The 12,238-nt window shown below is 40.2% G+C and overlaps 1 protein-coding gene across 3 annotated transcripts in view; it reads left to right on the forward strand.

Moving 5' to 3' along the window:
- MITF (melanocyte inducing transcription factor) overlaps positions 1 to 12,238 on the forward strand; it is a 103,656-nt gene that overhangs the window by 72,733 nt on the left and 18,685 nt on the right. For all 3 annotated transcript variants that reach the window (XM_062008033.1, XM_062008032.1, XM_062008034.1), the window contains one exon: positions 11,868 to 12,095. In XM_062008033.1, the coding sequence (XP_061864017.1) occupies positions 11,868 to 12,095 (228 nt within the window). The remainder of the gene's footprint in view (positions 1 to 11,867; positions 12,096 to 12,238) is intronic.

Below are 12,238 nucleotides of genomic sequence, written 5' to 3' on the forward strand. Positions count from 1 at the left end.
AATGGGTTTACAATTGAGGTTTAAAAAAGGATGAGGAAGGAGGAGAAGATTGTGTTAGGATCTAGTTAATCCACATCTAATCTCTAATTACCTCCATCTACCTCTAGGATCTGGTTGCCTTGAATTGTGTTATGTTCCCATACAATTTCTAGTGTAGCTAAAACTTTGTCTATGCTATCAATCAGTGATGAGGGGTATGTTGTAAAATACATGTCATGCTATTTGTCTTTTATTCAGTGTTAAAAGAGATGCATGATTTTTTTACATAAATAAATATGGTTTCAGTGGAAGCTACTACACCTCTTTCCCCTTGTGAACATAGTCCTGTTCTTGTAATGGCATTTGAAGGATTACGTTATTGTGGGTCAAGTGCGATTTCAAACAGGATTCTTCTGAGACTGAGCCTGGAGGCCCTCAATTTCTTCCTCAAAAAAACATTTTGATCTTCTGACAAAGCTATTGCTTCTGAATTTATTAGTGTTCTTAGTTGCTGCTAACCTTTGGAGAACTGACATGATAGCACACACTCTTCTTTGTTTTGTGAATGTGCTTCTCCTGGTGAGCTGCTGGTTTTGCATTTTTTTGGAGTTCGGATGAAACCATTGAGAAGAGTTCTCTATAAGCCGTTTGGGAAAGTGGAATTTGTTTGGTATCATGTAATAAAATGTGATTCCAGCCCTTCAGAAAGAGCCCTAACTCCAGACTTGGTAGGTTTCCATGCAGTAGGGAATCAAGAGCTTGTCATCGCTTGCAGGCTGGAGGTCTTGCGTGTGCTCGTATGCTGAAAACGCAGTTCTGCCAGGGTGTGTGTATGTGCTGGAAGAGCATCACAGCAGGAGTTCAGACCATCTGAAAAAGATATACAATAAATATATATATAAATCCTTTTTTCACAGCCTTTAAAGTGTTTTTATAAGGGATGTGCTTGTGCAATATCTGTTGAAGTAATGGTCTAGCTGCAGCTTTTTTGTTACAACTGGAATATAAACAGGGCTACTGACAGTTAACTTGGGTTTTGTCAAAACATTTGACTGGTTCAGGTGATGGTCCTACAAGCACCTCATCTTCTGGCCTGGAAGGGTCAGATATGTGGACAGGACCTTCTTATTTCACAGTGTAACTAATTATCTGCATACCATATGTGAAATAACATGAGGAGGAAGATTTTCAACAGCTTATCTCTGGAAGACATGGAGGGGCAAGTGTGGAGAAGGTTACAGAAATGGCTGAGTGGCTGGATGTTGTTTCTGTCAGTATAAAATAGATGGTGATGCTATGTCTCCATGTATGTAAAGCCCAAGATTTAAAAGGGCTGAAATGTTGACAACCTTGTTTAATAAATGAGCTGATATTAGTTGGATAGTGTTTTTTTATGTGAGCCAGATGATAGCTACTGTCTGACTATTGTGGGAATAAGATCATGGGGTGTAGAGATGAGGTCATGCAACCTAATGGCTATTTGCCTTAAATGTGTCTTTGTGTTACAGAAGTATTATGGCAGTGTTTCTTTAGCTAAGGAAAAACTGAAGTGCTAAGTTTTGTGGTGGTTTCCGGGTTTAAAATTGGAGTGGAATAAACATACTTTATTTCCTCCTGTTGTTACCTTTAATCTCTTGTGGCTGCTCTGATGTCTGCTGCAGAACCAACTTTGTGAGTGAGATGTCAGGAAATAAAAGATGTGTGTTGCTTAATGGAAGTGTTGGACCTCTGCATTCTGCTCCCTAGGAGGAGCCACTGCTGCTCAAAAGTAACCCTGGCAGCACTGGTGTGATACGGATACTCGATGGCATCAGTTTGGCCCCATTCCTCCAGAACAGTACCTTACCACCTTGTACAAGGAGTGTACCCACTTTTGTGTCAAATTCCCCCCCTTGAGTGCCACTTCTTGTGTTTAGCAGCATGCTTCAGCTCGTAGCCAATTGAGTTTGCATGAAGGTGACTTGGATTATCTTACATTAGTGAACATGATGATCAAGCACTCTGAGGTACTGAAACTGTTTTATTATAACTCAGGAGGTTTTAATACAGTCGTAAATAACATCACAGCTCATTGAGCAGAAGGATAAAAATCAAGGAGTTCAGTGGTAAGCCAGCTTGCATTTCCTTCATTTAAATGAAGTCAGCGATTTATTATGATTTTAGGCTGTGTCTAATGATCATATTAGTACTGCAAATAAAATGGTTGTATCTAGACTGCTTTATTTTTCTGCCTATTCAAGCCTTCCATATTGGGGCTGACATGAGACATCATTGGCTGTAGGCGAAGTGGTATAGAGCCCAGCTGTGTCTTTCTAATTCTTTATTAACTGTGACATGTAGAAGCTCAGGGCATGGTAACAGCATAAAACTGTTTTGAATTAACAAAATCTTCATTCTCTTGATAACTTCTCCTGGCGCTGTGTATTTCTTGTGAAGTAGATAGCCTCAAAACAGGTGTGTTCCAGAAAAAGTGTCCTTTATGCTGCAGCCAGTGTGTTGCCAAGCAGTTTGTTAAATTAAATGGTCCTTTTGAAATTATTTTCAGTCTTATTTTTGGATCCTTCTTTAAAAGTTCCAGTAGGAGGGGTTTTTGGTGCATGCACAGGACAAGTTGTTCCAGTGCACACTGCATGGTGCTGGTTGGGTTTGGTGCTTTTGGTTCATGTTTTCACATTTGGGTCATGGTTAGTGGCATGTTCTTGATATGTGCTTTGTAAGTGACCTTGAGAGCACGCTGCCAACCTCCTAGTCCCTGTGTAATTATGTGAGCAATGAGTGTAGCAGTCTTTCACCTAGAGCATTTTTAGACATGTATGCAGCAAGTGTATATGCCTTTAGAGAAGCATGCAACAAGACGTAGATGTTGGACTAGATGACCTTTAAAGGTCTCTTCCAGCCCAAACTAATCTGAGTCTGTAGTGTTCTTCTGATGTGCAGTGTGCCTCAAGTGGTTTTTTTTTCCCCTTGAGTATAATAATCCAGGAGTTGCATTTGAGTTTACACATAGCTTTTGTTTAAAAAGAGAGAAGCAGACAATTGTTTCTGTTCATGGCATTTGGGTGTTTGTATGGTCTGATATAGTGCTGTCTTTACATCTCCCTGTCTTGTGTTTCAGTGCTGAATGCTGAAATTTAAATAAATACTTCAGTAGCCCACAGGCAATGTTCTGAACAGCATTTCTTTCTCACAAGCTGGCATTGTGGATTTGAGAGACTTTTCAATAGAACTCACATCTTGCTTAGCCCCGAAGTACTGAAGGTGACGTTCCTCAGCATTTGAAGTTATCTTGGCTCAGAACCATGTCTCATGCTATAAAGTTGAACAACCTTTCACAAGCCTCATAATGACAAATGAGACCAGTGTTGAGGGTATGGGTTTTTAAAATTTTTGGAAGTAATGGCTTGGGTTTGGGGTTTTTTTCCCTTTCTTACACTTTCTATTTACAGTTTGGGCAAAATAGCTCTTTAGCTTAAATTTCACCTGTAAATGGTCAGTGTTGCGTGACAACCCACTAAGACAAATCCATGCAGGGCTAAAGTATGTTTACTGCACTAAAACCTGCTTTTGGCATGGAGACCTAAAGCTTCTTGAATTTTAATGATGAAAGTCTGGACAACCAACCAACCAGTCCCATTCTGTGTGTGGGTAACTCTGTGTCTCTGAGAAGTTGGTAATAAGGCTTTATATCTTAAAGTCAGCATGTGCTGTCTCTTCTTCAGTTCTAAGCTTAATTCTTACTTTTTGTCTAAACTCTTTATAAAACTGATTTCTATTTTCTCCTGTGTTCATTGTCTGTGAATTATGCCATTTTTTTTTTTACCCAGTCCCATTCACATTCTTCACATTTGACAAATGAGCAACCTAAGCAAAACCAAGTGTGGAGAAGGATAGCTCTTCATACCTTTACGAACTCCTCAGGACATTGCAGGACTTGAGGAAAAACTCATGTTGCTCCTTCTGTATAGCAAAGTGCATGCTGGCTCAGGTGTGGGCTCTACAAGTGTACCCAGAATCTCTAAATGGTTTCATGTGTGAAGGCTGATGTGATTTTAGTAGCAGTCTGTCCTGTCAAGGCCCTGCTGTGCAGAAAGGTGAGTAGTATGCACCTCTTCTCTGCCATGGGAACTGCAGTAGAGTGAAGTCATTAAAGACATTGTTTTCCAGCAGGCATATGGTGAACCAGAGACCTAGAAGTGAAATACCCTTGTGCAGGTCTAGCAGGGGTTACTGAAGGCTGGAATGGTGGCTGGATTAGTAACCTCTCTGAAATGTAACTGATAGTCTTGCTCAAGCTCTAAATATGTGACTACAAATCAAAGCTGGCACTAGCACTGTGCTTGGCAACCTTAGGAGGAAGATAAGGTTGGACAAATACGTTTACCTCTCTGAAGTGGCTCTTTCAAGTCGACAGTGAACTGTGTTAGAGTGATCTGGTAAATCTTGTGTTGGTGTTGCTTGGGCTGTAGGAAGGGTGAATGGTTATGCTTGTGCTATGAAAGGTTTTGCAAGGGGAAGCTGGGAGCAGAGATGACTTCAGACCATCTGTTCTAGCTTTTGGCTCTTGGGCAGCTGAAATATCTGTAGTGCTACGATTCCGTTCCCTCTTGAGTTCAGATCTCCATTCCAGGTCTTGCAAGAGAACTGTTTTGTAGGCAACTTTATCTCTGGCAGCTCCTGTTAAGGAGTCAGTCATGTAATACTGTGAGCAATCTCAAACCGCTAGCACTGGTGAAAGTGCTGCCCAGCTTCCTTACAGGAGGAGGGTGGCAGAAGTGGGTATAAATACGGGGTGCTTGAATTAAGCTTTTTATTGTGACAGTACCATCATTCAAACTTGCCTGTCAGATGCAGTTATGTGGCTGATACTGTTGTCTATTAGTCATAAAATATTTGTGCTCTGAAGCACCTGGAGTAGGCGAAATCATAGCAAAAGATTTGTTTCTGACATTCTAGGGAGTCAGTTACTTACCGGTCCTAAAATGCTGCAATGCTTTTTGATACTCTCTCAGAAACTGTATCAAACTAAGATTTACAGCGTGTGTGCTGGGAAGTAAACAGATGAAATGCTGGTTTCCTAACGAAAAAAAAATCAGGACTTCAAAGGATTGAATGCTGTGTGAATGTCACACTTGAGGAATGGCAGCTAGCATGCCACTAACCTGCAAATTACATCAATTCCTGTTGCCTTAAGCGAATTTGGCCAACCTCTCTTTAATTTCCTTAGATACTGTTGTCATGTGCTTCTATAGCTAAGGCACAATTTTTAAGTACTCATCCACAAAAAACTTTGTTCTTTTTTGTCTGCTTCATGTCTTTCCTTTGAATAAAAAGTCACGTTACACAGAGGATTTTTTGGTGATGGGCAAAACAACCCCTAGTTGTATAAATGATGTTCATTCTGTACAATATGCCTTTTCTTTTTCATAACTATTTGTGCTTGAAGATGACTGTTGGATCTGCTTAGACTGCAATCATGATGCCAGATCTTGCATAACTTTCTCATACTTGCCTTGGTTTCCAAGTTCAGAGGGGTTTTTTAGATGAACTAAGTAACCAGAGAGTTTAATTTTACTAATACTGATTCCTTGTGTTGGCTACATTCTAAGGTAAAATACTGGAATCAACTCATGCTGCCTGTCATTCCTTAGTTAATAACAAATAGCTCTTCACCTTTTTCTTGCTCTTTGGCTCTCTGGTCAGTGTTCTGGCCATTCTTTCTGGGTTATGGACCAAAAGGAAGGGGAACGAATATGGTCTAGAAGAGATGAAGGGAAGGGTGGAACAGCAGCTGGAGAGTAGAGGATGTTATATCACAAGCCAATCAACTTCATATTGATTACATTTCAAATGAGTAAGCTGTTCCATCTTGGAGGCCTGGAGAAGTTTCAGAAAGCAAAAGGACTGAATTTTTCATGTGAAGCAACTTCAGGTCACTGACATCCTTAGGGGGAAAAATGTGATGCATTGCTTAATGTTTGAATGCAGCATGTGGGAAAATGTCTTTGAGTTAAACCATTGTCTGGCTGGTTATTTGGATTGCTCCAAGTTGGGTGGTAGAAGGATCCTTCCTGGCATTGCAATGAAGCACGTAATGGAAGTTTTTTATGGCCTTTTCCAGACTTAATGGATTAAGCTGTGGTGAACACGACTTGCAGAATCTTGAACCTGATTAGAAAACTTCAGGAGGATAAATCACTCTTAATGCAAGGGGCACTAATGGGTTATCTTTCTCATAGATCTTTCCTCTCAGTTTTTTCAGGGTTTTTCTTTTTCCCCCCTGCCCTGAGAATATAGATACCTCCTTACACAGTTTTCTGGTTTTATTCAGAGTTCTAGAAAACAATTTGTTGCTGCTGCAGTTTGTTTTTTATACTTGAAAGTGATGGATTAAAGCAACTTTAACAAGCAGCTTTGAGCCCCGGGACTGTTGAACAGACTTTCAACTGCAAGTAGTCCCAATTGAAGCCTGTAACTCTGGCAGGACACTTCAGTGGATGTGGGTTTGTATCGTTTTTCTTTGGGTATCATTAATTGTTAAATGACACAGAATTTTAACCTTTATTAAAAATCCCGTGACATTTAGCTGTCTAAGCAACAAAAAGTTCTATTGAACCCAGAAAACTGACCAAAAAGTATTTTATTTGTAATCGTAAATTGTAAGTCCTGAGGCAATTTACTTGAAACAAATGGTCTTTTAATAAAAAAAGGGGAAAAAAAAAAGTGGGACTGGGAGGAAGACTCTTCCTCCCTCCTTGGTTAGCTGTCCTCTGTTAGCTGTAAATCTCTAGTATGTCCCTGTGCCCAAGCCTATCTGTGCTTAAATGAAGCATTAAGTGATTTGACTTAACTTTCACGGGAAGACTTGGTGATGTTTTTGGTGAGAAGAATCTCCTCCTAATTCTGATTACCAATGCAGCACTTAAGGCTATTCATCCAAAAATGTTTTGTGATCACACTGAGAGAGAAAACATTTTTCATCTTTCTCTTTTGCCTTCTCAAGAGAAGGTTGAAAGCACTGTTACTTGAAGATAAGTAACACGTTGTGATTAGTAGTTTTGCCATCTCAGTTACTAATAAGCAGTATTCCACCTTGAACAAATCATCTTAACACCAGACACACTGGGTTTGTGATTGCCTCCTGCAGTTACCCATTTCAAACAAATCAACCTATGCATGGTCAAATTCACAAGTATATAAATAACACAGGCCTGCCAACTTAGCCTAGTTATCTTCATCCAGAAATACCAATGCAGCAAAACTTGATCTTATTCCATCTATGGTTTGACTCAATCTTAAAGGTCTTTACCAACCTAAATGATTCTATGAACTTGAAGTTTTCCTAGAGGGTGGATAATTGGTGGCAAAGCCACAGCTGATTACTAGTTTTTATTCGGGTCTAAGTTCCCCTTTATTGTATTCATTAGCCATTTAGTTTCTGGATTACCTTATGCAAAATGTGTTGGCCAAGCCAATAGGCTCCTCTGCTCTGGACCTGTCCAAGAGTGAACTCTCTTGTGTGTCTCTACAATAGGGACTTGATCCATGCCGACCCACTGGGAATGGGAATGCCTTGCTCTGTTGCCACGTGGCACTATTTCAAGTTTGTGCTATCATTAACAAGTTATTAGTAAGTCTGGGAGATTCTCAGCAGGACTTGACAGGAGGAACAAGTGTCAGAAGTGTTGACTTCATACAGAGGAGCTAATTTGAGCAGTACACTTTGAGTTTAAATTCCCAAGCCCTTAAATTCGTTTTCCTTTAGGAAACATTTTTAGTTTTCCAAATGAAGGAAGTGAATCTCCTCAGGAGCCCTGTCACTGATGTTTAATATAATACAAGGATTTTGAAGGATGTAGTCTGAAGTACACCTAAAGTTCCCACTGATACGATGTGTATGCTTAAAGCTAGTACAAGCCACTGATGAAATGTTTGCTTGTTTGGCACTACACCCAAAGACTGGGAAAAATCTGTGATATAGATATGGGTTATTACTGCTGTTTCTGTGATGTGGCAGCTTCTCAGGAACTGTTTTTTGCCCTGGTCAGATACTCAAACTGGATGTATGCACTGGAATTAGCAGTCAGATGTTGAGATTAGTGAAGGTATGAGAAAACCTTTCCCCTGCTCAAGGTAGGATTGTTCTCCAGGTTGCTCCAAAGAGCGAGGGATAAGTGCAGGCTGAGTGATCAGCCTGGCTCCATCCAGGATTTTTCCAGCCCAGCTCAGTCTTGTAAGGCCTTCCTAAGCCCTTCAGCTCAATAAAAAAAACAACACACTAGCTCAGTGTCGGTATGGCAAGAATGGATAGAGTTTGAGTTGCTGACCCCTGAGACTTGTAGTGCTGAGTGCCTGGTGCAATGATAGTGCATGGAGCCAGCCCATGGAGATGACTGGAGATGCTGCTGAGCTGCCATCTAAAGCTACTTTGATATGAAACCAGTTCTGGGCGTCTGCTTCTAAGGCAACGTTATTCTGCTGCCCGTGTAAGGAGTACCTTGATAACCATGCAAATTAAAAATGCACCTGAACAGTGCTTGAAAATAGAGCATTCCTAGCAGTGTTTCTGGGCTGAATCCAGACTGGAGGCTGCTATCTGGCCATCCTTGATCTGTAGTTTCTTAGAGACAAATTCTTCTGTTACCATGGTATGATAAACTTAGCTGGTTTTGACACCTTGTATTAAATAATTTCCAAAGTTCTGCAGATAATACTTCCATTATATCTTTCCATTATTTCTTCCTTTTGCCAATACCAAAATGTCCAAACCTCAATACCCTACTCAGTTTAGTAATGTTATAGCAAAGCTTGGATTGAATTTGCTGGAGATAGATGGTTGGAGATCCAGAGGATTCAGTTTCAAGTTGTTCCTTTTTTTGTCTTGCATGTCCCCATTCAGATACATTTCTTAGGGAGTGTATCTAAATCAATAAATTATTTCTCTTGAATTTGGAAGAACAACAAGCACTATTCTTCACCCAAGAAGGGCAGGAAGGGAATGAGGACCAAAATTAGATCTCAAGTCAAAGCTTTTATTCATGGTTTCAAATTTAGGGTAGTGGAATGTCATTTTTACAGCTCTTTGCTTGAGAGATACTTTGTCAAAAAGTTGAATGTTTTATGGCATATCTACAGGCAGACCGTGACTGGTACATCTCAGGACATTTTCCCAAGTAGGCACATTTGGGTTTGCTTTGATGTAAAGACTAGAGAAGGATGCTGTAGGCCAAAGACAGAGTTAATCTCAACAAAAAGCACTGGGTTAATAAAGGTAGTCCCGACAAGATTTTGACAATGGAGCTCATAAGGCAGCTCAAGAGGCCTGTAAGTGACACAAAGAATCAAACTGAAGTTGCTCAGATGCCTCCTGCATAGCTTGTTGGACCTCGCACTTGGCTGGAGTGAAGGTAGTTGAAACTGGTACATCTATCCAAGAAGGAAGGTGTGTGTGAAGCTCTTTCCATCCTATGAGAGCTCTTGTCCTTGTTGCACTGACATGCCAAGTTGGAGTAGTTCTATCACATTCTCCTCTGGTTGGAGAATAATGGTGTGTTCTCATATTCAAGTGTGAAAGTATGTTTGACCAGCTGTGGATTAAAAGGAAAGTGCGAATTCTGTCAGACGAGTGGGACTTGTTATTAAAGTAACATGTTCAAATATAAGTGTTACGAAAAGAACTCATTTACCGATAACTTTATCTACTCAGAAGATGAAGATTTAATTGGAAAATAGTCTTATCTGGGGAGTGTAACTCTTGCCACTGGTCATAGGAAAATTGATAAGGCAGTTTGGGACTGGCAAAGGAAGTGCTGTACTTATCACTGTGGACTTCTGTATTGTGTTGTCATGTGATGTAGTGCAACAAGTCAGGTTAAACTCTACAAACGTGATCTTAAGTGTGCTTCCCTATGCAGCAGAGACTCTGGAAAATTATGCAAGTTGAAGGACTTTTGATTACCTGTGTTTGAGTGAAGGGTTTACTGAGGAGTTGGATAATAAGAACAAGAAGTTCTAGAAGGTGTAGGGACTGTCCACAGTACTGTGACTTGGGTACAAGTGAAGATAAGTGCATTTGGAATACACTTTAGACTATATTCAGCCATTCCTGAACTGGAAAACTTCTTCCAGCTGTAGACCGATGTGGAATTGATGGGTCCTGAAGCACCAGGGAGGCTGAGGTTAGAGCTCTTTCAAATCCTTTGTGTTCAGCTGCAGGTCTTTGCCCCACTCAGCCACCACTCCACCAGAGTGGTGGACTGCTACACCTGGGAGCTGAAGATAGGGCTGTGTAGCCCTGTGGGTCTATCCCATGCATCCCACTACCAGGAGATATGTGTTTAGCTTATAGCACATTTGTTCAGTCTTTTTTCTTACTTAACAACTTTTAACCTTACTGCTAAAGAAAAATACCATTGTCTATTAGTACGACTGGAAAGAAAGATGAATAGCAAAATTAGCCTTGAGGGAACTGTCAATCTGACTTTGATAGCTCATCACTTAAAAGGTCCTTTTATGTTTATGAAAAAGCATGATGTCAAAGCCAGGGAAAAAAAAAAGTAGTACCAATACTTAGGGCTAAACTTGCATAGCTTCCAAGAGGAGCCCTTGTGTGAACTGTTTGTTTCTCTACATGCATGGCTAATTAGCGTAGGTTACTATAAGTCTGGGCAGTGGCATTCAAGTTCTTTCTGCTGTTTTGGGGTAGCTTGTTTATGGTGCTTGGCTACGAGCATCCCTCAGACTGGAGTAGCACCAAGTGGAGGATATTGCAGTTGCTTCTCTTGCAGCTTCTAAGTAGCATGCTGGAAATGCTTGAGTATAATCATTATCAGGTGAGTCGTTCTTGCAGAATTATATTTAAAGTAGATCAGAGACATACATAGTCACTTGCAATGGCAAAAGTCCCTTTAATAGAACTTTTAAAGCAAAAAAACCCTTCTCAGAGTATTATTGCATTTTGGTTGGTTTGTTTCTACCTTCAAATGACAAGAAGAGCCATGAAAGAAAGGTGGCAAAGAGTTTTCAGGACATAGTGAGAATCTTACATGGGAAAAAGCTGCCTTTCGTCTCTTGCTGATTTTCGGGTGCATGAGAATAGTTTGTAAGGTTTTTTATTGTATATAAGAAAAATCTAGGTACTAAAAAGCTTATTTTATATACAGAAATAGTTGTTGTTGAGGACAGTGATTGATCTGAACTGAAACACTTCTTTTCTTGCACCTTATTTGCATAATGTGTTTATAAACAAGCTGTCTTATTTGTATATGATTTAGGTTATATATCTGAGACATAAATAATTTGTAGGCAAGAAACTGATGTAATCCCTTTTTTTAACCAATGTGTTATTGAGGGAAAAAAAGCAAAAACAGAACAAACCAACAAAGCCTAAAACAAAAAGCAAACTCCATCAGACTTTTTGATGTCTCTGTTACCTGACATTTGATAAAGGGTAGCAATCCGTACTGTGTGGTTTTAATTGGTAGCTACCAACAAGTAAAATGAGTCCTGCAGTCCAACTTGTTTCTCTGTATTTTAGTGAAAACCAAATGTCATGTAGCCAGAGGTCTGCATGCAGGACTGTCTGTCTTGGTGTATCTGTATAAACTGGAAAACCTGACCATTGTCTTTCAGAGAAAAACCTCACGTTGTAGAAAAATAAGTGGATCTTCTTGGTTTACTCTTGATAAATCAGTTATTGAAACACTAGCTCATACACTGATTACTTTCCACCAGATGTTAGTTAGGTGCTGTTGGCTTCCTTGGAGCTGCACAGGTTTGTACATTTTAAGTCAAATGCTTAACTGGTTATTTGTAACAGATGTATAGCTCAAATGAACAGCACGTATAATGGTCTTGGAAAGCAATAAAGCACTTTTTAAATTGTCACACAGGTGCAGACTCACCTTGAGAATCCAACCAAGTACCATATTGAGCAAGCCCAACGGCAGCAGGTAAAGCAGTACCTCTCTACCACTCTAGCAAATAAACATGCCAACCAAGCCCTGAGCTTGCCATGTCCAAACCAGCCCGGTGATCATGTCATGCCGCCTGGAACTGGAAGCAGCGCACCCAACAGCCCGATGGCTATGCTTACCCTTAACTCCAACTGTGAGAAAGAGGTAAGATGCTCTCACTGTCTCTATTCTTTGGTAAATGGAATTGCAGTTTACTTTCTTTCTGTTTTAAACCATATTTGCTCGTTGTTGTGTTTGTCCTCTGTTCGGAACTGTTCACTGCTACCTCTGTCCGCTGGATGAAAGTG

Source organism: Colius striatus, chromosome 15, assembly GCF_028858725.1.
Source record: "Colius striatus isolate bColStr4 chromosome 15, bColStr4.1.hap1, whole genome shotgun sequence".
NCBI lineage: Eukaryota > Metazoa > Chordata > Aves > Coliiformes > Coliidae > Colius > Colius striatus.